The following is a 27,524-nucleotide window of genomic DNA, read 5'->3' on the forward strand; positions in this document are numbered from 1 at the left end:
CTTCAACATTTCTTCAACTTTCTTGTGCAACTTCCAAATGCTGACAAATCTTTAAATAATGCTCAAGTTCATTGCGACAACACCGAAAGAGCAAGAAAAGTTTACATACAATATTATCAATAACAGGGTTATCCCTCAGGGTTCTAGAACATTCTCCGCTTTTCCTCGATCTCTTTAATTTATAATCACAATATTTTATTTCACACACACACACGCCAAAAACCTCATTTTATCTAGTGTAAATCGAAAAATTTCGGAGGGGGCTCGAGCCCCCTGAGCCCCCCTCTGGATACGTGCCTGAATATAGTGGTCCTATGTGGAACGGGAATACCAGGAAATTTCGTTGCAAAACGTCGTCACACTTCTCCACAATTCCTCTTTCCGAAGTAACACTCAACAAGATAAATCCTTTGTTGTAATGTAAACTTTTGTGGTGCCATATTAAGCCACAATCTTCAACACACGGACACGACACAACACAACTTCCGAGGGAGGATTATACTGGCGTCGGTCTGCAACATCAACAGAAAGGCAAAGAGAGCAAAGGCAGGGAAAGCGAAAACAACAGACTGTACCATGCAACTGTCGTGAACCATGTTCACCGGGAAATACAAGTGCTGACACCGGGCCGCTTGCTGCTGAGTTTCGTAGCGAATGTCTGGGAATGAATGCTTTGTACTTCACATATCATAGTAACTTAATTAGAAGGCTAGTTTGTGTACATGTTTCAAATAGTACATGTAGTAGTATATACATGTAGACGATATGAAACAAAGGTATTAATAACAGGAATGATTTTATTACATTTATAAAGATAATTACTAATTATGGCATTACTTGAATATTTGGTCATTTTTAGAAAGAAAATCATGTCAGAGACACTGTTGAAGTTTATGATAATGTGACTTGTTGCTCTGTTTAGTTACAAACAGCTTTACCTTCATATACTATACTTAGACAATTCATGTATTTGAAAAAGCAAAGCTGGCACTAAAATTGCCACAGTATTTTGAGTTCCAGATAACTTTTTTCTAAACCATTACCTTGCATTTTATAAATCAATAGTGGAAATAAAAAATATTGCTTTTGCTTATTAATGATTCATTTTTTGACATGCATAGAACAAATATCCAATAAACATTTAAAACTTCTTTCTAGAGCAAGCCCTGTAAGAATTAACTCCAAATGATTTCTTCTAAATTTCTTCATTTGAATTGATTGTCCAGAAACATAGAAATTAATTTATCATTTTTCACATGGAATCTAATTCCAGGATGTTGATAAAATCATGGCAGAAGTCAACAGTAGTTGAAAGGAAGGCTTGACACCTGTATCCAAAATTTTGCATCTCTGTAAAGGCACACGTGTAATTTAGTCATTTACTCAACTCTTGTTACAGTGTTACAAAGGATTGGTGTTTTCCTTAGTGTCGTATTCAAGAAACAATGTGTGTGTCCTTATATAGTCAACTTTGTGCAGTTACGTAGCATAGACAACAATAAAATAGAACACATATACAAGTAAAAAAATATACATAAAAAAAGAGTGAACTTCCTTCTTAAATAGTGCTTAGAATTCTCCAAAAGGGAGATTGAGTACCTGTAGGACAGTGCAAAAAAAGAAAGAGAAAGAAAACTTTTTATGAGCACCTTTTATTTGTATCATGAAATTCTAAAAAGAATGATCTATACATGTATTAGAAGTAGTGTAGAAGTGTTATTAAAGTAATTAATTAGCAATTGACACAGAAAACTGCATCGTATGAACTATTGTGTTTATTGTCTTATGAAATTTTAATCAGGTTTTTATATAGAAGTTATATAATTTTTTCACATTATTCAAAAACAGAAACTATATAAACAGTGAACTCAATGCAAACATGAGATATATAGGAACAAAGCTTTTGTTCATAAATATTTATACAATAAATTCAAACTTAGAAAAAAAACTTTGTAATTTTATTTGCTTTTTTTATAGATATCAGTTGTTACCTCAACCTTGCAGTTGCAAGTAGTTTTAATTTTATTGCACTGTCTTTCTCATGTGTGAATTTTTTAAAATGAATTAACTTAGTGTATGTAGATTATATATTATCAAGATATATGTATGCATATAATAAATGCATGTTGTTTCAATAAAAATTTGAACACTTCGTTTATTTGAATTGTATACAGGTGTGGCTGTGGTGAAAAGTAAATTTAAAATTTTGTTTTTAAATCTTAAATTTCAAATCAGAATGAATTTAGATAGACTTACTATTCTTGTAGTTCACAGAAGGCAATAAAAATTGAAAGTAAAGTTATATATTTACACTGCAATGAAGCTTTACTTATGTGCATAAGAAGGGAAAATTAAATAATATATAGGTATATATATTTTTTCACAAATAATTGTTATAAAATTATTTCCTTATTATGTCTTTACAAAATAATATTTGAAAATCAGATGTTTACATTTTCAAAAGTTATTGCTCTCCCTTGTGAAGTTAAATACATGAAAAATTTTATTATTTTTTTCTTTTACTTGTATGAACATTACTACACATACCTTCTTTGATAAATATTTAAACTATCTTTCCGATACTTTTAATTTGTGGTGTCAAACAAAAATTATATATAACCATGGATTTTGTTCATATAATTGGCCCCCCAGGCTTTTCTTGTTTAGTGAAACAGTTGTGAAATTCTTTATCTGCCTGGGAGAGCTTATATATTTTAAGAGTACAGTTGTGGAGAGCAAGATTTACTTTTCTTGTCCCGGAGCATCAGCTGAAGCTGTGTAACATGTGTAGTTACCACTTTAACATCAGCGTATGCTGTGTAAAGGAAAACTAACTTGCAGGAGTCACAGTAAGTCCTTCATTGATTTTTATATTGACTTTGTTTTCTGTTTTGAAAAGTCAAAAGTATTAGTTATGTAGTGTATTTCGTGTTTTATTATTTTGGAGAGACGAACAAGCCAGCTTTGCATGTACAAGAAGAACGTTAACAGTGAATTAATTTTTTTTTCAAGTAACTAAGATATTATTGTCTGAATTAGTAATATAAACAGTACATTGCAAATAAAGTTAGTCAATTCAAGTGTAGTGTCTAAAGTATGAGGATAGAACAATAAATCAATTATCACTTTCCTAAATAATGTTGGTTTCAAATTTTAAATAGCATAAATACTTCAGATGATAGTTTAGTTGCATTGTAATTGATACATCAACTATTCTGTGTATGAAAGAGTGTAAGTGAGTGTGTGTGTATGTATGTATGAGTATTATCCATAAACCTTGGTTTAATGTGCTTCGCTTCCTGTAGGCATATCTTTACGATGAAGATGAGGAATACAGTTGTCAAGATGAACAGAGATATTACTGCGACACGTGCGACAGGGCATTCAAATCCGAGTGGGAGCAAAACGAGCACAACGTGCAGCACAAGACGTGTGGTTTGGATGGATGCACATTCACCGCTCATCCCAAAATAATCCAAAAGCATATTCAGATGCAGCATGCCACCGGCTTGATTCGCAGGTTACGGAACTTAAATACACCTGAAGATATTTCTGCGTGGATTGCAGAAAGGAAAAGGTATGTTATGTCTGGGAACATGGCTTGGCAGGTAATAATTCCATTTGCAGGATAAATGCAAGTCATCAGATGACTGTGTTACACTCTAGACAAATTGGTTAAAATATTCATTACCCTTCAAAAAGAAGTGAAATAGATCTCATTTTCTAATCTAATCTAATACCTAATTTTCATTTCTTTCTTTCTCCAAAAAACTGTACAGCCTACAGAATTCACTATTCACTCTTGTTATTACCATGCCAGGAAAAATGTTTTGATGTAAAATCTATTTATTTGTCATAAAATTTTTTAAAAAATAATACAATAGAAAGCTTGAATTACAACATCTGATATACTTACAGTTGTTCAAGCTTACTTGTACACATCTAGGTATTATCCTATTAATAGTGAAGTAGTAGTGATGATGGAGAGAGGAGAGAGTAAGGGAATCAACTGTAACACTGGAAGAATAAACTTTTCTTTTCCTGGGATGTTTGAAGTTTAGTACTTAGTGAGAGTGTGATATTTCCAGAAGCATTCATCCACACAAAGTCCCAACTCTACATTCTTTGCACATAAATCTGCTTTTCTTCCTCATCTTTGGTCCAAGAGCTGTTTGAGTGCATACATAGCATTTCCTCATAGCGTTTTTCCTTTTTGGATTACTGGGCACCAAAGGTGGGAAATGTCTTTCTGCTAGCCTCAATGGCATATCTGATGCTGAATGCCCACTAGATAGGCGTTGTTTAGTTAAAATAGTACTGCCAGCTGAGTGAGGGCCTGGTCAATCCTAACAAAAAATAGCTAGAAGATGTTGTGTAGTATGTATTTTTTTGCAACTAGAGAACATATTAAATTATTTTAACTAAACAATTCAATGATAAGCTGGTTTCCTCAGTAACATTATTGAAGGAGGCAAATGTTCTGACAATTTTACCAGCCTAATACTACTATCTATAGTAGTATGGTGAACCATATTTGTTTTTTATTTGTCCACTTTTTATGTGTGTAATTGGTAACTGTCTTTATTGGATACATTTTTTACAGGAATTATCCAACAAGAGAGAATGTTGAAAGACAGCAAGAAAGAAGGAAAGAAATGATAGAGAGGGGTGAAAGGCTGCAGAATGATAAGAGCAGATTTAACAACAAATATAATAGGCACAGACCAGGTGGACACAGCAACGTACCAGGTAATGTAGGAATCAGCTTAACATGTCTAAGTAAACAGAAATAGTGCAAAACATCAATTTTTGACTATTTGAAGACATTGTTACTACTGTTTGTTTTTCTTTCGTCTCTTTTTCCACCTCTGGGTCATTCCATGCCAAAGGACAAGGTCCTCAACCTTTCATTTTTTGATTCATTTGAAATTTGCCATACTGGAAGGGACACATTAGGTAGAAAAATATGCAAAGTTACAGATTCATATCTTTTGTATTTCTGATATTACAGTGTGCGCAACACCTTATTTGTCTGCCTTGAAAAAATTCAAAGTCTTGTAAATTTGGCAACATAGCATTTCAGAGCCAACAAATCGTATTCAACTTAGCAAAAGTTTTCCTTTCTAAATGAAAACGCTCTTGTGAACATTTTTAATTCTTTCACATTCCATGAAGTAAGAAACACTAAACCAGTAACAGAATATGCAATTATACAAAAATCGTAAATTTGAAATATGAATGTTGATTCTGAAATAAAAAATAGAGGAATTTAAATGCTGTTTGAAACACTGAACTGATTCTACACCACCTGGAGAGAATTGACATATTTGAATGCAAAGCAAATTTCTCTTAGATTTTAGGCGAAATTACAGTAACCTTGCACAATAACGGTCGATTGTGCAAAGTGCGTCTTTTCCTTGATTTGTGAATGTTTTGGAACTTCAGCACAATGTTCTTTCAACTGAGATCAACTTGTTTGACAGAGTTTCACGTTAGTAATCTCCTGGAGCAGTTGGTTAGACAGTCATCTTGTTATACTTTTTCGTGAAGAATGAAACATCGTAGGTTCAAATCCCATCCTCTCCTGATTCCTTTTTTTATTATTGCTATTTACCGAGTACTAAGTGTTGTAATAATGTAATATAAGATTATAGTAAATCACTGTACATATTTATGTGATGTACCTCAGGGAATGTTTCTGCTCATCTTCTTGATTTTTCAGTGATTGGAAGGATTTTTAGCAAGACCTTTCTTTTCATTCAGCTGTCAAAAGTTATGTTAACGCACATTAAGAATTTGTCATAAATATATGTTCTTAAACAAGATGTTGAGATCAAGGTGTCCCGGGTTTGAAATCCGGTGGAGGCTCATTGCACAGTGGTTCGGATTTCTGTTTAAACTGTAGGTCCAGTCCCGATTAGCCTTTCTGTGCATAAAGTAGACTTGAAGCAACAATACAATCACAGACACAAATACGATGTTCTTTGTTTATGCTCCTCACTGCGGACCTAAAATATACATCTGATTTTCCATGATACAACCACAAATTTTATGCTATATTCAACGTTTGAAACTACCAACCTCAGACTTTACATTGCATGTTTCTGCACATTGAAAGTTACATTTTACTACGATTAAAATGTTCATCCGGAAATACTGGACGTAAATTGCATAAATTTCCAAGAAACGTAGATAAGCATTCTTGTCCAAAGCCAAAAGTTTTGCAAAGAACCATGTTTGAACCCACGACCTTCCATTTCACAAGCGGACATGACCCCCCTACACCACACCGCTCACGATATTTTAAGCACTCGGTTCGAGGGATGAAGACATACACATTTCTGTTGTGGTGTAGTGCAGTATGAAGTGGAAAGTTTTAGGTGGAGAATGTTTGCTCGAACTTATTAGAATAGCTGAGGATTGCTTCTAGGATTATACATTATGACTAGGGCTCGGAAGGATAATTAATTTCCCTTGGTACATGAGGTTAGCGTGGTGCAAAAGTAGCAAAAAGTGGGGGGGGGGCAACTGCACTCTCTTGGCCCCGCCCCTAATTGCTGCCACTGCTGACACCTGTACAGGAGTACGAACCAAGTTTCGCAAAAAGTGCCATCGTAAATACTTTGGAACTTTGTGTGACTGGTGGTTGTTCTACATTATACTTTTTTGGGGGTGCTCCCCTATGGCGCAGTGGTAGTGTCGTCGCCTTGTAATCAAAGGGTACCAGGTTCGATACCCGGTGGAAGCACATGATGGTTCAGATCCCACTTTAAACTATAGGTCCAATCCCGATTAGCCTTATTGTGCATAAATTGACCAAATAAATGAATCAATCAATCAAACAGATTTTCTCTCTGGTGTAATTTTGCCAATTCAATATCCGAATTAGTTGCTCAAGATCCCCCCCCCCCCCTTCCCTGAACACTAAGGCACGATGGTCCATAAAATGGAACATGAAATCAGAATTTGCATTATAAAAGGTTTTTGAATATTGTCATCTCTTTCAACAAATCGTCGTTCGCTAGTGTTGTTGCTAGTTATCTTGTTCTCAGACCGCATTGATAGTAATACGATACAAAATATAATTGTTAGCTTGTATTTTCACACGGGTGCAAATAACAGGCAATGCTATTTACACATTTCAACAAACAACGTAAAAATGAAACCGACAGAAGATTTACGATTTTAAGACCAGAAAGGTGACATAAAATGAACAAGACACACAAACCTATTTCAAGACCATCGAAACAAATTTAGAAAATATGTGGTAGTTGGTTTGACATAATAATGACACTAATTTGAGAAGTTACAAAATCTTAGGTGCAGTGGCTTAGCAACATATCGCGAGGTCCTGGGCGAGATTTGAATGCAAGGCCCCATCGTTCTTTAAGTTTGAAATATCAATGTAAATCGATACACAGTCATCAAGGAAACGTCAGCAAATTATCATATTTATATAATAGCCTACAATAATAATTAATTTCTGACGAAAATTATATTTAATAGTACGCGACAGAGAAATTTACACTTGGCAGAGCTACAGTAACACGCTGCTGGAATTTTCATTAACCAAAGTAGTAGTAATAGTACGTTTTTTAAGATGTTCTTTAGGCAGTAAGATAACTGAAATATTCTTAAGTGTGCTAAACTTTTTTTTAAAAAATCAGAAATACAAAGTAAGAATCTTGAAATATAACCTATATATTATTTAATGAGTCGTTCTTTGTTTCCTCATTTCGAAGTTTGTAGGATGTAAATGTCACAAACCATGGCTTAAGTAGAAAATATGGAAGGACGCACATAAAATGTCAGTGCTTGATAGAGCGGGGGTAAGGGAGTGCGCTAAATCACAATCCTGTCTAGGGGCCCAATGTATCTACCTACAAGCTCTTCTACACAATCAGTTTCAACATCAGCAAATCTTAAAATGATAGTCATTTGCACAATAAATGTGAAATGTTTGGTGTAATCAACTGATACAGCTAATTTGACTTTTTTTTAAATTAGCAATTTTGACTTTTTTTTAATTAGCAATTTTGACTTTGTTGCACATAAATTGTACCAGTTAACTTTGAATTTTAGGACTTAGATGATGATAATAACTGTGAATCTCATTTTATTGTTACGTCTTAATGTTCTTGTAATATTAAATATTTGACGCAGTGGCGTAACAAAATCGTAAAGTACGCATCCGCAAGAAATAAACTTGGGTCCCTCAAGTACAGTCAGCTTCTTCCAGGAAATTTACGTAATTACTTAGAATGGCTGGTTGTGGCTGCACTTACATTAATAACTATACAAATCGATGCTCTAACTCTGAATTTTCACATATTACAACATATCTTTCTTTGACATTTATGTATTCAAAAGAAGAAAATACAAATACTTACTTATCCCTTCCCCCAAACAGAAGGCGGTACAGGATACAGAGAACACTGGAAGTTAGTGTAGAACTATCAAGGAGAAGAAACTTTCCTAAAGCACTTGATTTCAGATTTAAGCACATTCCTGAAACATAGAACTTGATCAGGAAATTCGGAAGATAAATCATCTTCGTGCCCGTTATAGAGGGCAATAGCTGCATCTGAAGTTGTAGGAACGAAGGAAGAACTGCTAATATTATCCATACCCTTCTTCAGTTTAAAACACCGGAAGCATTTAAATGCCCCATACTTTGCTCTGTGCCAGTTTGAGGTACTTTACCATTAACATATTAAAATCGGGTAGGCTATGCAAGGTCACGAGACAGAAGAAAAATGGATAAAATTGTCCAAGCAATTTTTGCGTTGATGTTTCACATGAGAAATGAGAATTATTTTGACTTTTTCGGGGCCCCTTAGGCTTAGAGCTCCCGCCCGCCTCTGATTTGACGTATTCATTCAAATTATAACGTTAAACTAGAATATAAAGCCAGTTAAAAATGTCTTAATTTTATTGCCCACAAAAATTAGCCTTTTCTATCTTTCTCACTTCCATTTATTACGTTTTTCGTATCAACCTCATAGGACGCGAGGCCCCTATATGCGCGAGGCCCAGGGTGGTCGCCCACTTCGCTCACCCCTTGCTACGCCAATGATTCTACAACCTCAAGGCACCTGCGCCTAGCAGAAATTCAAATATTTCCATGCGTAGTGAAATATAATGGCCGTTGGCAACACTGACAGTAGTGCTCGCCGTCTACCTGCAAGAACTACATCGAGTCTCACGGGTCTTCTTATGACCCGGGTAATAGAAAAACCTGGCAGGCATCGAAGCCTGTGCAACACTGTGACGTGAAGCTCGCTTGCGCGATGTCGAACACCTGGGCTTGATGTGCGTGTTGCATATTGTAGGCGCGCCTCCTCGCAGACGGGTTTTCTCCGGGTCTTGTGCAGGCCTCTGCACAAAATATACCTCAAGGTTTTTCTTTAAAAATCATTTTTCTCCTTTCAGAGTGGGCCTTCTATGATACTGTAGTTGGCCAGCATCCGAGTACACCAGAGTATAATTTCATTTAATATTGCCACTAATTTTACTTTAAAATTAAAAATAAAAGGCTTCACACAAAGTATTTAATTCATTGCCAAACATTTAAGAATAATATTGTGCTTTTCCATTGACCTTATTTTTGATTCATGGCAAATTTGCTAAATGGACCATGTCAAGAAATCTAAATATGTAAGTTTTGCTAGTAAATGCATTTAAAATTCACGAAACAACAGGGGATGATAAAAATATACCTAAAAAATTAATAAAAATGCAACAAAAACTGTTAAAAATACTGAAAATAGGATTTTTATAGTTTGAAGTTCATGAAGATTAATTTGCAAGGTTCTCCATTGTTTTAATTTCACAAATATTTTATAGTTCGTTAGGATTCATTTGCAAGGTTCTCCATTGTTTTAATTTCACAAATATTTTATACTTCGTTAGGATTCATTTGCAAGGTTTTCCATTGCTTTAATTTCACACATATGTTATTTTCATACACTGAATATCCCTTTCCTATCTCTCTTCCTACAGTCTTTGGAAAATGACTGAAGTTTCTTGGCAATCTGGGTCTGGTTCAACTGACTCCTTTTCACTTTCCTGTTCCTACTTTCAACAAACAAGAAAAATCTGCAGAACTATAGGATTGCTTGTTCAAAACACAGCAATTACACACAATTTACAAAATGTGACAAGACACCAACAGAAATGTTTCGTCATTCTTGCCTTTCAGTGTTTCTCGATTTTTGCTGAATTAGTTTCCACTTAAAAATTGCAATGAGGAAATTGAATTGGCTTCTTCAGCTAATTTTAACATTAGTTACCGGGAGAAGAGGTAGCGTGCTTGATCCTCATGAGGGAGGTCGTGAGGGATTCTCCACCTAGGCAGGATTTTTTTCAGGAGTATATCGTTGGGCGAAAAGTTTATCCACCGTAATAAGAATATAACATTGGTCTCTGTGTTTCACGAGGTGAAAGGAAATAGTAAGAGGAAGTTATTTTGATAGTAGGAGGAAACCACATGCCACGTGGAATGCACAGAAACAAGTTACGTAGAGCTAAGTCTGTGGTGGTGGTATCGAATATTGTTGCAAAGTTAGTTGAGATTTTTTTTTTTAGATCTGATACTCATACTTTCTGTTGAAATAAGACAAATATGTGAAGTGAAGAACATAGACAATACATAACTTAAATAACATTACATGCAGCATCTGCAATACCGTATGTGAATTAATATTGATGTGTGTTAACCCAACTTATGAAGAATAGCTAAGGGAAAGAAGCTTTAACCTTAAATCCTGTTAATCAATAACTTCTAAGAGGGAACATGCGCAGAAGGGACGTCCCTCAAAATGTCCTTCGGATTCATTTTTCAAATGTTCTAAAGTCAACGGTCTCTCTTCAGTGAAGAAAACAAAAAGGAGGTGATAGGATTTGTACCTGCGACCTTTTTTGTGTGTGATGAAAGATAAGGATACCAGCATCTAACCAACTGCTCTACATTAACTTACTGACAACATACCCTTAAAAACACGTTGACGTTTATGAAAACATCCACTTTCCAATGTTCCAAACACATTTTCTGGACAAGTCATGAAAAATATTATTTTCTTAAAACTGTTCGATATTATGCAAGGTATTGTAAATAAAATGTCACATAAACTCCTCATAAATTTGCTTCTTTCTGCCCAAACCTGATGATAATTTCCTCCAGGTGGAGAAAAACTCTATTCATTGTTTCAAACCCCTCTGATTTCAAGTCGAGCAAGCAGAATCGTAAAAATTCCTCTAAGTTCTTTATCCAACTTATTATTTCTGTTTGATTGTGTATTATAATAACGGATTATAGTTTCTAAGTTCATGCAATGTCCGAAATTGAAAACCTCTCACAACAAACAAACCTCTCCCTAGTGGAGGGACCAACTCGAAGTTGGCTACTCTGAGCTGTCTGAAGTGCAATGTTGCTAAGTTTATGAATTCGGGACTTTGAATTCTTTCGGGGCAGTCAAATAAGATGCTGCAAAAAGTACATGTGTAATTTGTACATTTTTTTCCAACATCTTGTTCACTTTAAATTGAAATATTTCGGCAATCAGGGCTCCTGTAGAAGTGATTCAAATGGCTTTGGAGTGCTCTTTCGCATGAGATATTACATGCCTATATCAGGGTAAAAAAACAATTGAAGGTGCTATAAAGAAAATTTTGGTACCCATTCCTCAAAAACGAGAGTTAATTTTCTTCAAAAAAATATGTTATGCGTACGCTAATACTTAACTGTGGAAAAGTTTAAAATGGGATGCCAATGTGATCTGGAGTTAGGTTAGATGTTGGTTAAGTTAGGGTAGGTAAGTTAGGTAATGCATGTTAAACTGGCAGCTATGGCAAATTGCAATAGTAGGTGCATAGCAACTATTATGTATAACTTATCTCTGTTCTATTTGTTAAGTTTTAAATCCACCTTGTTGTCAGTTAAAATATATTTTTTATGAAGTTACATTCTTGACAAGTGTATTTCTGTTTGTCATGAAGATTAGGACATAACAAAAATGGCGACTAGGATTAAAGAAGATAAATAATTAATACTATAAGTAGAAATATAATCTAATCACTAAGCACAAGTGAGCCAGCATGGAAAAAGAGCACCTAAGTTTTATACCTGCATTTGAGGCACATGAACCCAAACCAGGATAGATGGTGAACATTGCACAGTGACATTTTTTCCAGCTACACTTTCACCTTCTCAGAAAAATTACTGCCAGGGAGAGAGGCATTAGCCATTGTTCCATCTGTTAAACATTTTTACTTATAGTATTGACAGGTCAAAAATTTACAATATATAATGATTCAATGACTGCCAAATCATTGCTTGATGCTAGTGCCAATGCAGTACAATGCACGTTGACAGAAGTGGAAAATATTTATGAATTAGGAAGTAGCATATTCTAAAAAGGTCCCAATAGCAGATGCTTTATCAAGATTACCACTGCCTGAAGAATTGCAATCAGATTTGGTTTTGACAGTGTATGCAAATCTACAGGGTGGCCAGACCTCCACTTATTTCATCCCTACATTAATAATATTTACAGTTAGTTGTCCAAAACATCCGTATGTGCACCTTCATGATCCCTGCACAGCTTCATATGCCCATTGATGGCCATTGACCGGAATGCGTGCAGGCCTAAGTCCATTTTCATGTGGAGCTGCATTGTGCTCCTTGCAATTCCAAGTTCTGCAGAATGCTTTCTGGTCGACTTGCAGGATGAACGCATCACTGACACACTAACGTCTGCACACATTTCCTTTCGGGTTGATGGACGACCAGAACGAGGGGCATCCAAAACACTTCCCAGGCAAAAAGCTTTCTTCTCCCACGTGATCAAAGTCTGACGACTTGGTGGCTCCTTACCGAACCGTTCACAAGACCTATCCATCACCTGCGACATATTTTCGTTGTTGTGCTTCCGTTCATGGACCCACACACTTGTCACTAAGCGCTCCTCCAAAGTGAAGTCACTGGTATCTGCCATTGTTGTTCACCAAACACGGAAAGGCGCGACAATGAACTGGTCAATGCACAGGCTTTATTTTCCTCCGCGGGCAGTTACGCAGCAGGCACATGGCAATTCACGTGAGGAGCACTGTTGCCATATCAATGATCAGGATGGGAGGTAAAAATCTTAAATATCTTATCATTTTACATTGTTACACACATATAGTTTGGGTGTAAAGGGACTTTCTGGCTGCACTAGAACAAAGGTTGTAGCCATTGAGCATATCAGAGATCAAGGAACATGCAAAACACGATGAGTTGATGTCTAAACGAATACATTATGTTAACAATGGGCGAGATGAATTGATGAGTTCATGTTGGAAGGAATCGAGCAGTGTTGGTCCAGTTCGCTTTGAAGGGAGGTAGTAATCTTGGTCCAGGAACCAGTTCATCTAAGAAGTAAGGGAATAGTTTTGGTGTAGGACATAGTTTGATGGGAAGAAGGAAATCTCAAAGAATAAAAACACAGAGTATTTTATCCCTTTTTCTCTGGGAGGGGAGAAGATTGTTATATACCATATTATGCATGGTGATCCGGCCCTCGTGGTGGAGTGGTTAGCACATTGTGCTACGATGCCAGGGATCCTGGGTTTGAATCCCAGTGTGGGCATGGACGTTTGTGAGTGTCCATTCATCATGTCATCACTCATCCCCCATCTTTGCAAATTAGCCAAAAGTGGCACAAAAGTGAAGTAAAATAAAGCAAATCAATCAATCAATTATGCATGGTGAACTGGCAGCTATAACCAATTGTAATTATGCACCAGGTCTGTGTGTAACTTTGTCTGTTCTATGTGTTGTCAGTTAAAATATATTATTTATGAAGTTCTACTGTTGACATGTGTATTTCTGTTTATGTCATGAAGATTAGGCAGTGTTGATACGCATCTGGAAAACCGGGAATTGTCAAGGAATTTTGCAGATTATCTGGAATTTACATACATTTTGGAGTCTGCAAGAGAACCAGTTACAAAATGAACAAATGGTTCATTTCCACTTCCGAATTTGGTTCTTGTGATTCCACTCCCCTCAAAAGACAGTTCAGAAACTTGTTCCTTTCATCCTTATGTGTTACGTACAAAATTATGGTTCCTTCACATTTCGATTCTACATTTATTCACTCACGGATTTGTTACAACCATCCATTCATTTTGTTACTTGTTCTTGTGAACCTGTTCAAGACCGGGATTTGGAGAGGGCGTGAGATTTTTCCTTTGAGAACAAGCTACTCAAGACGAAACCTGCCACACCAGAATCCTCAGAATTTCTTGCTGAAAAAAATGTTGCTTTAACTTTGTGTGTGGTGAGGAAATTTTCTTTCTTCAAGAACACAGCCGTTCTTTTTTGAGGTAGATAATTTACTTAGTATATTCAAGTACATTCAACGTCCAATTAGAAAGATTATAACAAAATTAAGTAAATAATTAACACAATCCCATTCCATCCATAATTTTCTATTAAAGACATATTAGGATTTATAATCACAATCCTAATATTAATACAACTTTCATTAATATTTCCCACTACATTAGGAAACCCAGAAAATTGGATGTGAAACAGAGCAGGTTGGTTTTCTAACAGTTCATTGATTTTGCAATAACTTTATACTCCTTTAAAAAATTAGTGTGAAATAAGATGAATGAAACGTTCACTGGTCACACATCATTGCTAAATATTTTGCTTATTTGTGGTTTTCTTATGTAGAAATAAATTTCAAGCTTCATAACATGTGTTCCACTTGAAACATTTTACCCCTGGACCACTTTACTGAAAGTGCATATTTTCAAGGTATGCATGTGATTTTGTTGCAGTGTTTCCTTGCATATGAGATGGATTTATTTGGCAAGGTATTTGGTGGTTTGGTACTTTTCATGTTATTATGAATATTGGTTTGCATGCTGATAGTAATCTGATGTATTGTTAGGTTAGGAATGTTGTTTTGATGGCGATAGTAATTTTACGTTATTCTTCGAATTTTTACGTGATTTTTTTCATGTAGAATGGAATTATGCTGAAAAGTGGTGAAAAAGGGTTGGGATGCAAGGAATTGGAGGAGCCGTTAACCCACTGAACCCCCTCAAGAATTACGTTGAATTACTTTTAATCGACATATTTTGATGTTTTTTGTAATATTAAATTGGTTCCAGAGCGTGGAAAACACAGATAATGGTGATATTTGATCCCTATGTATACCAGGTTAAGAATTCTTAATTAATCTGAAAGAAAACGAGTGTATCTGGGGAGAAATGTAACAAATGCTTTATTCAAAGTATGCGCAATCGCTAGCTATACATTGTGCCCATCTGTCTGTTAAATTGTGGATGCCCTTCCAGAAAAATCGTTCAAATTTTGAGGTGATCCAGTCAGCAAGCCATTGTTCGACATCTTCGTAATTGTTGAAGTGTTGCTGGGAAAGTGAGCGAGACAATGATGAAAACAGGTGGTAGTCCGAAGGGGCTAAGTCTGGTGAGTATTGCGGGTGGGGCAAGAATTCCCAGCCAAGTACAGAAATGGTGTCTGATGCCTTCCGCTGTGTGTGATGAGGCATTGTCGTGCTGCAAAATCACTTTTCCATGTCTTGTCGCACAACCTGGGCACTTTTCGATCAATGTGGTTCAAATTGATGAGTTGTTGACGGTAGTGAACGACATTCACTATTTCACATGGTTTCAGAAGCTCATGGTACACTACACCCTTCTGATCCCACCAAATGATCAAATGCACAGCATTGTCTTCCTTCCGAAGCGATTCGGATTTGCGGTCGATGTTGAAGGTTGTCCTGGGTCAACCCATGACTTTTTGCATTTTGGGTTCTCGAAGTAGTTCCATTTTTCATCCCGTCACTATCCGATGCAAGAAAGACTTTCTTTCATGCCGAGAAAGCAACACTTCACACACCATTTTTCGCTTTTCCATTTGTCTGTCGTTCAGATGATGTGGGACCCATTTTCCTGCCTTCTGGATCTTTCCCATGGCATGAAGACGATCAGATATGGTTTGGCGACCAACACTTAACTTCTCTGCCAGTTGTTGTTGCGTTTGCGTATCGTCTTCATCTAACAGTGCTTGCATTTCAGCATCTTGGAATTTTTTCGGCTGGCCCGGCGATCTTTGTCTTTCAAGTCGAAATCGCCACTTTTGAATCGTCGAAACCAACGCATGCACGGTACTTGTGTTAGGACATTGTCACCATACGTTTCCACAAGGATACGATGGCTTTCACTCGCGTTTTTCTTTTGATTGAACAAGAAAAGCTCCTTATTTGGTTTGAAGGTCAACATGTTTCCCACAAAAACCCAATATCACAATCCCTCGCACTCGGTTGCACATCCACGGCATTTTGACACGTACTGTCCTGGCAACACACTGACGTAACAGTTGAGACTGTGCACCAACCCTTGCTTCCAGCACCATCCAGCGACGAAATTAAGAATTATTAACCGGCACACCTAGTAGCCGGTGCATATAATTATTTACCGTGTATGGTCGGTCACTGGCCCCATTAAAGTTCTGAATTTTCTAAGTATTTTCCACTTTCAATAAGTTAAATAATATTCCCTTTATTCCATTCCATAGGTTTCCTTCAAAATGGCAATAAAAACGTCATTTAATTGAAAAACACATGGTTCAACAGCAAAAATCATGATGATAAACATGTCTGGGAAAATTTCATTTTTAGACTGGAAAACCTGAAAATGTCAGGAAATTTCATAATCAAAAAATCGTAGCTACCCTGTTAGGACATAACACAAATTCAAAAGTAAAAGTTTAACAGAAATGAAATATAATATAAACACAATATTGTTTGGATTAAGGTACATTGAGCTGATGTTTACATTTCCAGCCAGTTGTTAGTAGATTTTCTCCTCACATACTATGACGGTATCATAATGAATACCATCATAGCATGAAAAATAAAATAATTTTTTATCAGTTGAAATCTAAGATTTAAGCTCATTTTTGGTAGTTCATATTTGTAGAAAATTAATTTGCATCACTTTGGCTTTGTTATAACTGAAGTACGTATGTAAACTACACGTATTTGCTATATTTTAATATCTTAGCGATGTAATTTGGTTAGTGAGATATCATGAAAATTGCCAATTTGTGCACAATCGCACATATGTTTGGTTTCTATAGCTTTATTTTGCTCTTTCATTGATATTTGGGCACAAACATGTATTTAAAATGTTTCACTACCATGTACAAACTATTTGAATTAATTTTTGGCAGAATTTCGATAATAAACTTACGATTTGATGAATTGAGCACCTTGAGGAGTAATCCTAAAGCTGTGAAGTAATCCTAAACTTGGAAACATAGCCAACTCACATAAAGGGAAAAATCTAAGTTGCGCGTAAATAACCTTTTTCCCACCAAAATTGTAAAACTTAAAATAACTGAAAAAGGTGAAAATAAAATACGTAAACATGTAATTGAATATTGTAATATCTATTTTATTGCATCTAATCTATTTTACAAGCATTTTTATGTATAATAACTGTACAACTCGAAATTTGTCACTTGAAATATGTTCGCAAGTTTGTATACTGTGCAAAAAGTTGTAACAGTGTGAGTTTTGATACACTGCTTCATCTTTATGATCACGGACGACGAGAATGAAGTCGTTAAATATTTCGAGGACCTAAATTAAAAATATTTCGTATAAAACAAGAGGATTTTCCCAGGAAATGTAACAAAAAGGTTACAAAAGGAGCAGTAATGGTTTTTCAAACTTCAAAAAAGCCGTGAATAACCTATAAAGTGAATAGGACATTACAAAAGTGATCGGTCCATAGGACATTAAAATGGCAGCCATCTTCTCGTGAAACTGAAATGTTAAGATAAGTATGAAACATGCATGTAGCTACAAAAAAGAAAGGCCTAGATTGAAAATATACGTAAAGTGTCTAAACTGAATGTGGAAAGTGTATTGAACATATAAATGTACTTAATTTCTCTTGGATTTTACTGTTTATAATCGAGCGATTTGTGCCGATATTCCCGTTAAAAATCTATACAAAATCGAAAGTGATTATACATAGTACAAACTGACTTGAAATATAAAATGTGATAACGAAATGTTAAATCTTTGTTGTTGAGGTGAATATACGCTGAATATGATGTATGAACTTATTCTTCGTATTTCTGAAATTTGATTATAATATACAGTTCTTTATTTCTTCACACGTTGTAATTTCTTTATTTATGCAAAAGGTAACACAGTTATTTGTACGCTTAAGTTGATACATGAAAATTTGAGTTGAACTTTTGGACAGCTTATGATTTGAAATTTTAAAACAATTTTCTTTAATTTAATTTGAGAAATATATGACCTGTTGATCATAAGCCGAGGAAAAAGTGTCATATATATTAGATTACTGAGACTCATTTAGTCTCTTAATTCTTAAGAGGTAATTTGTCTAAAATACATTTAGTATAACTTGGATACATTAAGATTGATCAGAATCGTTTTTCGTCTCATGATAAATAGATTGATGAGACTCATGTTTAGTCTCAGTTATTATTAAAGTAACTGAAACTCAATTTTGTGTTTTTAAAAAGTCTCATAAAAGTCAATTCGTCTCTGATAAATAGATCAGTGAGACTCATTTTGTCTCTTTATTGATAAGAGGAAGTGAAATATTTAATTTGTGTATTTACAAATTTAATTACTAAATTTGTTTCAACATAGCCTATAAGCAATGACTGAAATTGTTGAAGGAAATGTCACACTGATGGACATTGTGGGGTTATTAAATTCCCTAAATAGTAAACAAGACACTGCTTCGCAAATGCAAGCAGAATATAATAGTAAAATTGACGCTGCTCTGCAGGTGCAAGCAGATGCAAGTAAAGCTCACACAAAGGAGCTCAAGGATCTCAAAATGGAAATAAGTCAATTTAGAAATGAATGTATGGTTAGGAACGAAAAGGTAGTTAACGACTTACAGGTGCTTGACAACAAAGTAAATCTGGGGTTAGTATCGTTAGCTGATGATTTTGATGATAAGATTGAAGCTGCAATTAAGGATCTGTCAAGGCAGTATGACTTGAAGCTTGATAGATGCTTTAGAGCTTGTGAAGAAAATGATCTGTCTTTGTGTGATGTCAAAAGGGATTTGGGGCATGTGCACACTGCGTTAGATCAATTGCAGTTGTCTAGACCTCTTGGGAATATGTTAGCTAGGGGTGATCATCAAGATAAGTGTGTTGTTGATTGTGATTCCGATGACGCAGGTCATGTTATCATGTCTTCCAAACCTTCACCTAATTTTACCAATGAAAGCGAAGTCCATGATTGCCTACATGAGACTGATACTGTACAAAATAGTGACATGTTTAATGATGGTGCAGTTACTTGTTTAAATGTTAACATCAGAAAGGCCATGTCACTGATTGAGTCAAGTTTAACAACCATGGTCAATAATGTACTGACTCCAGCTACGATCAGAAAGAATGTGACATCAAAAAATGTAAAGTTGAATTCAGTGCAAGGTGATTTTCATGAGCTTGATGCTAGACAGGTAGATTTAAATCGTGAAAGCCATGAAGGTGTAAGTAGACCTAGTGTTGGTTACGTTTCACATGACTACCATAAATGTAGACACCTTTCGGGTGCAATTTCAGATTCGGAAGCTGATTATGATGTCAACTCAGTTCATGATAGTACATGTGTAAATTATGGTCCGTATTGTAATACTAGACTAGCTAATAAGAGAAATAAGTTAAAACGTGACAGGTTAACTAGTAGGGTTGGACAAAATGTAAGCAATACTCCTCAGATAACTCCTCCGACAAATGTTCCAAATGTTAAACATTCGGAAGTTGATCCGTCGAGACATACATCAAAGGTTAGGTATAAGCCAATAATTAAACCACAAGATTTGAGGCACTTCCCTCATTTTGATGGTGTCTCCGCAGACATTATACCATCTGAATTTTTAGAAAAAGTAGAGGAAAACCTGGAAATTTATAATATACATGAGAGTGAGTATATGAATTATTTACCTAAATTACTCACAGATTGTGCACGTACCTGGTACATTGAAAATAAATTAAAGTTTAAGTCTTATGCTGAGTTTAAGACAGATTTCTTATCCCATTATCAAAACGATAGGTGGAAATCTGTAAATTTAACTAAAGTTCTAAATTCACCTTATGACAAAGACAGCAAGGAAAACTTATTGCAGTTTGCGAATAAGAATTATAAAAAATTGAAATCTATACAACCACATGCTGACGAAGCACATCTTATTGCTCAGTTATCATCGTTGTTGCCTTATAAAATAAGTGAACACTTGGTGGTGAATAATATTCACACACTGAGACAGACTTTGCAAGCCATAGAAAATTTTCAATCTTTAAAAAATAATTCAGCTAGGTATATGGATTCTAGTAAAATTAATGGTAACCAAAAGAACAAATCGAAGGTAGCTAATGTTTCTATGTTTAAGGAGCAAAATGACCGAAATATATCTAACAGAAATGGGTTAAGAAACTTAAGGTCTAATAATGAGGTTGGATCTGCTCGTAAATCCTATGCTAATGGTAGGACATGGGTAAGAAATGATCAGATTTCTAGAAATGTGAATTTGGGTTCGAGGCAGGAAAACTCTTAGATGCTCCTGATACAGGAGGTGTCTTGAGCATCAAAGCGGTTGAAAATCCTCCTTTTACCAAAGCTCAATATAATACACGCTCAAGTGAAGTAAATAATAATCATCATTGTGATTTAGGTGAGTTCGTTCCAAAGTTAGGAGATCATCAATTACTTGGTGACAGTATGTTAGTTAGGTATGCCAACAGTATTTTGGGTTACAAATGGAATATGAATGAATCTGCTTCCAGATTCATAGGTTTGTGTGTCTCGGGACAAACCATTGATGATCTGCATAGGCGTGTATCAAATGCAAAGAAACTCTCAGACAAAATATTGGTCCTGATAGGTACCAATGATTTAATTAGGAAACGCAGCTTCGAACAAATGCAAGTGTCTTTCAGCAAACTCTTGAATACGTTGAAATCTAGATGTGCTGAAATTACGATACTATGTTTGCCACCTCTTCCTAAATATATGTCATCTCCCAATGAACATTTGTGGCAGACATGGAATAATTTCAATCTGTATTTGATGTCACTACACGACGAGTTTAAAGTAAAAGTTTACAATATAGCGCCTTTGTTCTTCTTAGAGAATGATAACATAGATAACTCCTTGTATCAGAAATTCCTTGGTCACCCGTCCAGAGGTAGAGTAGATATGATACATTGGAATTATGCGGGAATGACTAAGGTTAAACAATTTTTGTACAGTATGGGTTTTGGTAATACACCTTGTACTGCAAGTGATAAAATGGGTAAAAATGTAAAGGTACAAGCTACAGTGCACAATGTCAATGTTTATCATTTTAGGGATGCAAATAGCATTGATAGTTATCCCGAAGAGGATAACGTTTTGTCCTTGCGGGAAAACTAACAAGCGACCTTTGTTTTAAAGTGGGTGATGAAGGTCAAGTTAATAATCCCACTATTGATAACATGAATTTAGGGAAATGGAAAGAATTTCATAACAGTGATGAATATGAATCAAAAGAAATTCCTACACCAATTAATGCTTTCGGCAGTAACACACTTACTGCAAAATTAAAAGTTTTAATTTTTGATAAATTTTATACTGCTCTCTGCGACACAGGCGCAGAAATTAGTCTGCTTTCTAATACTGTTTGGAAAGAAGTTAATATTAAGGCCAGTAGACCCAGGCTCACACCTGCGGATAATGTGAGATTGGTGGATTTTTCTGGTAATAAGAAAACCAAAGTATTAGGTATGGTAAAACTGATTATTCAAATAAGTAATTTACAATGTTACGTTCAATTTTTGGTGGTTCACAATTTACAAGTGGATATAATTTTAGGATTAGATGTGTTGTATGCACTTCAAGCATCATTAAATTTTAAAGATCAAACAATAACATGTGGCTCCGATGAAGAACGCACTTTCGCGCGCTTTATGCCAATTATTGAAGATGCTAAAAATTTATGTTATTTTGAGTGTTCTCATGTCAGTAAGTATAATGGCTTGGAGGATAAGTCCAAGTTCAACCTACTTAAGTTTGAAGAATACATGAATAAGGCTGATTCGCTGACAAACGAACAAAAAACTTTGTTCATAGAGTTACTACTCGAATATCAAGAAATATTTTCTAATAAGCCTGGTTTGTGTAACGATTACGTTCACAAAATGGTTTTAGATACAGATCTACCTATTGTAGGCAAAAATTATCCTATACCTTTTGCTTATAGTGACCAAGTACGTGAACAAATAAAAATAATGCTTGATTGGGATGTCATTGAGTTGTCTAATTCAGAATATCTGTCTCCACTTTTAGTAGTTCCTAAATCTGGGGGAGGCATCCGTTTATGTGTTGATCTCAAAAGAGTAAACCAGCATGTTAAGCTTATTCAAGTACATCCCATAAAGATACAAGAATTATTAGTTGAATTCCAAAATTGTAAATACTTCACTTCGGTGGATCTTTTGAATGCTTTTTGGCAAATAAATCTACATCCTGACAGCAGAAAATATACTGCCTTTATGTTCGAAGGTATCTTATATCAGTTTAAAAGAGTTGTATTTGGTTCAGTAAACGGTACAGCTGTATTCGTCGATGCTTTAAATCGTGTGCTTAAGGACTGTAGAGATTTCGTGGTAGTCTATGTTGATGACGTTATCATAAAATCTCAGGATTTTGCATCTCACATAAAGCATGTAAGAACAGTTCTTGAAAAATTGAAGCAGGCAGGCATGACGTTGAAACTTGAAAAATGTGAGTTTTGTAGATCGGAAATAAAATTTTTGGGTCACATTATTACTTCGCAGGGTTATAAGAAAGATCCTAAGTATGTAGATTCTATTGTAAATTTGCCTGTGCCCAATTCAGTTAAACAATTGCAAAAAATCTTAGGTTGTTTTAATTGGTTGAGCAAATACATAAAAAATTATGCCATCATAGCACAACCTATGTATGACTTGTTGAAGGCTGGTAAGAAATGGCAATGGAATGACCAAGCTTCTACAGCTTTTAAAACACTAAAAGATAAAGTTAGTGAACAAGTTCTTTTATCTTTTCCTAACTTTTTATACACTTTTAATGTACAAACTGATGCATCAAAAATAGGTGTGGCAGGATACTGCTATCAACTCATTGATGGTAACACCAAACCTCTAGGTTTCGTGAGTAGATTGCTCAGGAGTTATGAAAAATCATACACTTCTACAGAATTAGAGGTTTTAGCAATATTGTTTACTATTGATAAGTTCTGTTCTCTGTTAAAAGGCAGACATTTTATTATCATAACTGACCATAAGGCACTTACCTGGTTAGAAACGGCGCACACATGGAATGCACGTTTAACTCGTTGGTTTGTACAATTGCAACAGTATTCATTCCAAGTACAATACTGTAAAGGGTCGGAAAATATAATTGCTGATGTTCTAAGTAGGACATTTCCGATGCAAGAAGGCCTCTTGTATCATGTAAATTCTTTGCAGTTTAATGAAATACTAGAACCTTTTATTAATATAGAAGATTTGATAATAGCTCAAGAAAATGATGATGAATTGAAGGAAATTAGGCAATATATTTTGCACTCCTCAATTCTTAATGATAATCCAAGAAGTAGGACTTGGAAAGAGCGTTATGTTCTAAGGGACAATATTTTGTGTGTTAGAGACTTTCATAACGTTCAAAAAGTTAGAATTTGTGTTCCAATTACATTAGTGGGTTCAATTTTGAACAAATTTCATGACTTATCGGGACACTTTGGTGCTAGTCGTACACTTTCTCAAATATATAGATACTTCCAATGGAAAGGTATGAAGAGAGATGTACAACAATATGTAGCAGACTGTGATGTATGCATTCGCACTAAACCGAATAAGCATCCGTCTAAACATTTAGCCAAAGTACACATAACCGACAAGCCTGGGAAAATATTGTTCATTGATTTACAAGGTCCATTCACCATGGGTCCTAAACGTGAACGTTTCTTATTTACTATATTGGATGCAGCATCCAGATATTTAGTGGCATATCCCGTGACAAACAGCAACGCTGTTACAGTACTGAACAAATTGTGCCATGTATATTTTGTACATCTAGGTATTCCAGAAAAAATAATTTCGGATAATGGACCACAGTTTCGTTCATGTCTTTTCAATACCAAAATGAAAGAATATGGTGTCAAACTTATGTTTACTCCACCTTACCACCCTTCATCCAACATGGTTGAACGGTATCATTCGGAACTTAACCGTTTAATGAGAATATTGTGCATCGATAACCATGCTAAATGGCCCCAGCAAGTGTCCATGGCTTTGCATTGGTTAAACAATACTATTTCCTCACAAACTGGTTTCGCTCCGATAGAGTTAAGGTTAAATAAGGAACCTAACCTACAAATAGGAAATGTCATATTTGATGATGGTACACATCAGTCATGGAATGACAAACTGCTTATGGCTCAAATTAAAAGTCATGCAGCTAGATCTAATAAGTTAAACAAGTTGAATTGTAAGCAACTAGATAAAATATCAATTTCTTCTGGAAATCTTGTTTTTATTCGAAATAGACAAAGAGATATGGATGATAATCCTATTAAAAAATATTGTTTTCTGTATGAAGGTCCATACTTATGTATAAAAAACTTTGGTGACTCTCGTATATCTGCCTTACGTTGCAGTGATGGGATTCTTCAGGAAAACATTGCTATTGAACATGTGAAATTGTGGAAATGTTCCAAGGACAAGAAAATTTCTTGGTTGAACACTTTGTTAGATGCAGGTAGCACACACAAAAATGTGGTGCAACATATACTTGATCAAACAATGCAAGAAAAAAGTGATATTTCTTCATCTGTCATTACAGAGGTGTGCACAGTTTGTTCTTGAAACAAACTTACCATTAAAGAGGTTGGCCTAAAATTGGTAGTATACCTCATATAAAATATTAATGTGTTAAGTAACTCTTATAGTTATTCCATATTTTTTTTTTCATGGTTGGCCTATAAATGGTCGTACTTTAAATACATTTTTATTAGAGTAATAATTCAGATTTAGTTGTTAGGATTTACCTCATGGACAGTGAGATACTAAATGATACATGAAACAATTCAGTGCATCAATGTCACACTTTAGCAATAATTGATAGTTGAACTGTGATAATATGTAATTTTATGCCTATTTGTCTAAGGTACAAGTTACTCAAGTTTTGGTTTATAATACCCAGGGAATGATACCAAAAATCCAAATGCTAATTTTAATGTGAATTATTTTGAGTTATTTGATTCCATAAAATGAATCAAATACTCACTGTGTGTTGCAAAAAGTAAGCCAAGAGATCCATGAGTTGATCCGAGCTCGTTGCACATGCGGTTATGCCATAGAGCATAAAAACTTGGGGTAGGTTCACGTAAAAGGCAATAAGTAAGTCCTATAGTGCCACTCAAGAAACTGAATATGAAAAATGTTATTAATATTTTTTGTCAATATTATTGAGTATTAACCATTTTATTCTAAATGGCGAAGGTTGACAAAAAACTTAATATGCAAAGTGTATAATTTTATTAGCATAGGATATTGAATGGTACATTTTCTTCAAAAGTTGAAACCTTACTCGAGCGGTTTCTTTTTGTATGATTAGATTAAGTGAGTAATAAGACATTATTTGTACTGGGCAAGCGAGTAGTGCTGGAAAGTTAAGATTGACTTCATGTAATATTTCTCATACTCAATAGCACCTGGCCTATTGGGGTGATGATTGCTTAAATTAGTAACATTTACATCTGGTATATGGTCATGCTACTTGAGATAGCAGTGCATACAGTTTTGACATTAAGTATACTCTAAAAATACTGATTTAAGTTTCAATAGAAAGTTTTCTCACGTCCACAGCAGTGTGAAGTTCCTCTCAACAAACTTTTAATTCAGAACAGTATAGAACTGTTAGGTATTTTTTGTTTGTCAATATATAATTAACAGTAACCATCTATCTTGAATGGTGAAGATTGGTAATAATTTTGTGCAATAGCCATATTATGAATGACGAAGTTTGTGGGTATTCTGTCTTATAAACGATGGATTGTAATAATTTCATGTTTTGTATTCGTTTCTCTAAAGTGTTGATGTATAAATTTTTGTAGCTTACTTTACTATAAAGGTACTAGCTACAAATGTGTCAACGTACTAATTTTTTGCTTTTGTTTGTCATTTGACACCTAATACTTAATATGCTATTGAACTTCACCATAACTTCGAAATTTGAACTTCATTTTTCGTGTATTTTAGTATAACATTATATCGCATTAATAATGGTTCAATTCAGAAACGTGTTAAAGTTTCTTAATATACAAGTTATTTAATTTAGTTCTTTACATTTATTCAACTTGAATATGGTTATAGACACGTAGCCATTTATTGTTGTTTTATTTAGACTCTTCTTCTTTTGTTGTCTAATTATCTCGTCTAGAGAGTTTGACGATATTTGTTCAGAATCTTCAGTTCTTGTGGCTTTATGATTTCATCCAGCGACATAGGCGATATTGTGTCTGACACTCGTGTTAGTGTATATTCTGTTCCTGAAAACTGTATTTTATCGTTCTCGTCTTGAGTAACGGGTGTCCTAGAGATATATAGTGCACGTTCACTTATGTACACATTACACATTACACATTATCACATTCCAATCTTGTGATGTCTTGTTTAAGATTACACAACCACTTATGTATACACTTAAACACTTCACTCCAGTAATGTTATGATTATCTCTACACTTAATAGCACACTAACACAGATTATACGAAGTACACACTTACAAAGGTACACACTCAAACGTTTTGTTATAGTGATGTCATGATTCATCACAGTAACTCATGTTGTTATGAGAATTACACTCAAATACAAGTTCACATTTGTACACTCTCAGACATAATGATCTGATAGTATTGAGATTTTATCAACACAAAATAACACATGATAGCACACGATGCAAACTTATGCATACACTCTTATGTAACACTTTATAAGATAATTTACTTACAACATCATTACACCTCACACTAATAATATAGTTCTGTATGAACTACAATTTTCATGCAATTTAGTATATTCTTATACCATGGTCATTGTGAACAGTTTGGTTCAGAAAAGTTTTAAGGGTTATATATTAATACAAGAATTCATTGGTGTTATTCCTATAAATGTACGACTATTTGGTGTCGGTATGGAAACATTTATGTTTTTGCTTTCTGATTATCTCATCAAGAGATAAGGTCAGTGTATTTTCAGACGATTTTGATAGTACGGTTCTGTGTACAGGATCTCTCTTGTCTGTTTTATCATGTATTACAAGTATGAACCCTACATTAACTGGCAATGCATGAAGAAGTTTATTTACATACACACTAATATTGTTATAGAAACACCACACATCATACAAACTTATGAC

At 34.9% G+C, this 27,524-nt stretch overlaps 1 protein-coding gene across 1 annotated transcript in view; it reads left to right on the forward strand.

Moving 5' to 3' along the window:
• The first annotated feature begins 2,550 nt into the window (after positions 1–2,550).
• The window catches only part of Nufip (nuclear FMR1 interacting protein 1), a 35,844-nt gene continuing 10,870 nt past the window's right edge, over positions 2,551–27,524 (forward strand). Inside the window, exons 1-2 of the mRNA XM_083122616.1 lie at positions 2,551–3,577; positions 4,604–4,749. Coding sequence (XP_082978742.1) covers positions 3,492–3,577; positions 4,604–4,749 — 232 coding nt within the window. The 5' untranslated portion in view covers positions 2,551–3,491. The remainder of the gene's footprint in view (positions 3,578–4,603; positions 4,750–27,524) is intronic.

The sequence above is a fragment of the Lepisma saccharinum genome, chromosome 5 (genome assembly GCF_977018435.1).
Source record: "Lepisma saccharinum chromosome 5, izLepSacc3.1, whole genome shotgun sequence".
In the NCBI taxonomy this organism is placed as follows: Eukaryota; Metazoa; Arthropoda; class Insecta; order Zygentoma; family Lepismatidae; genus Lepisma; species Lepisma saccharinum.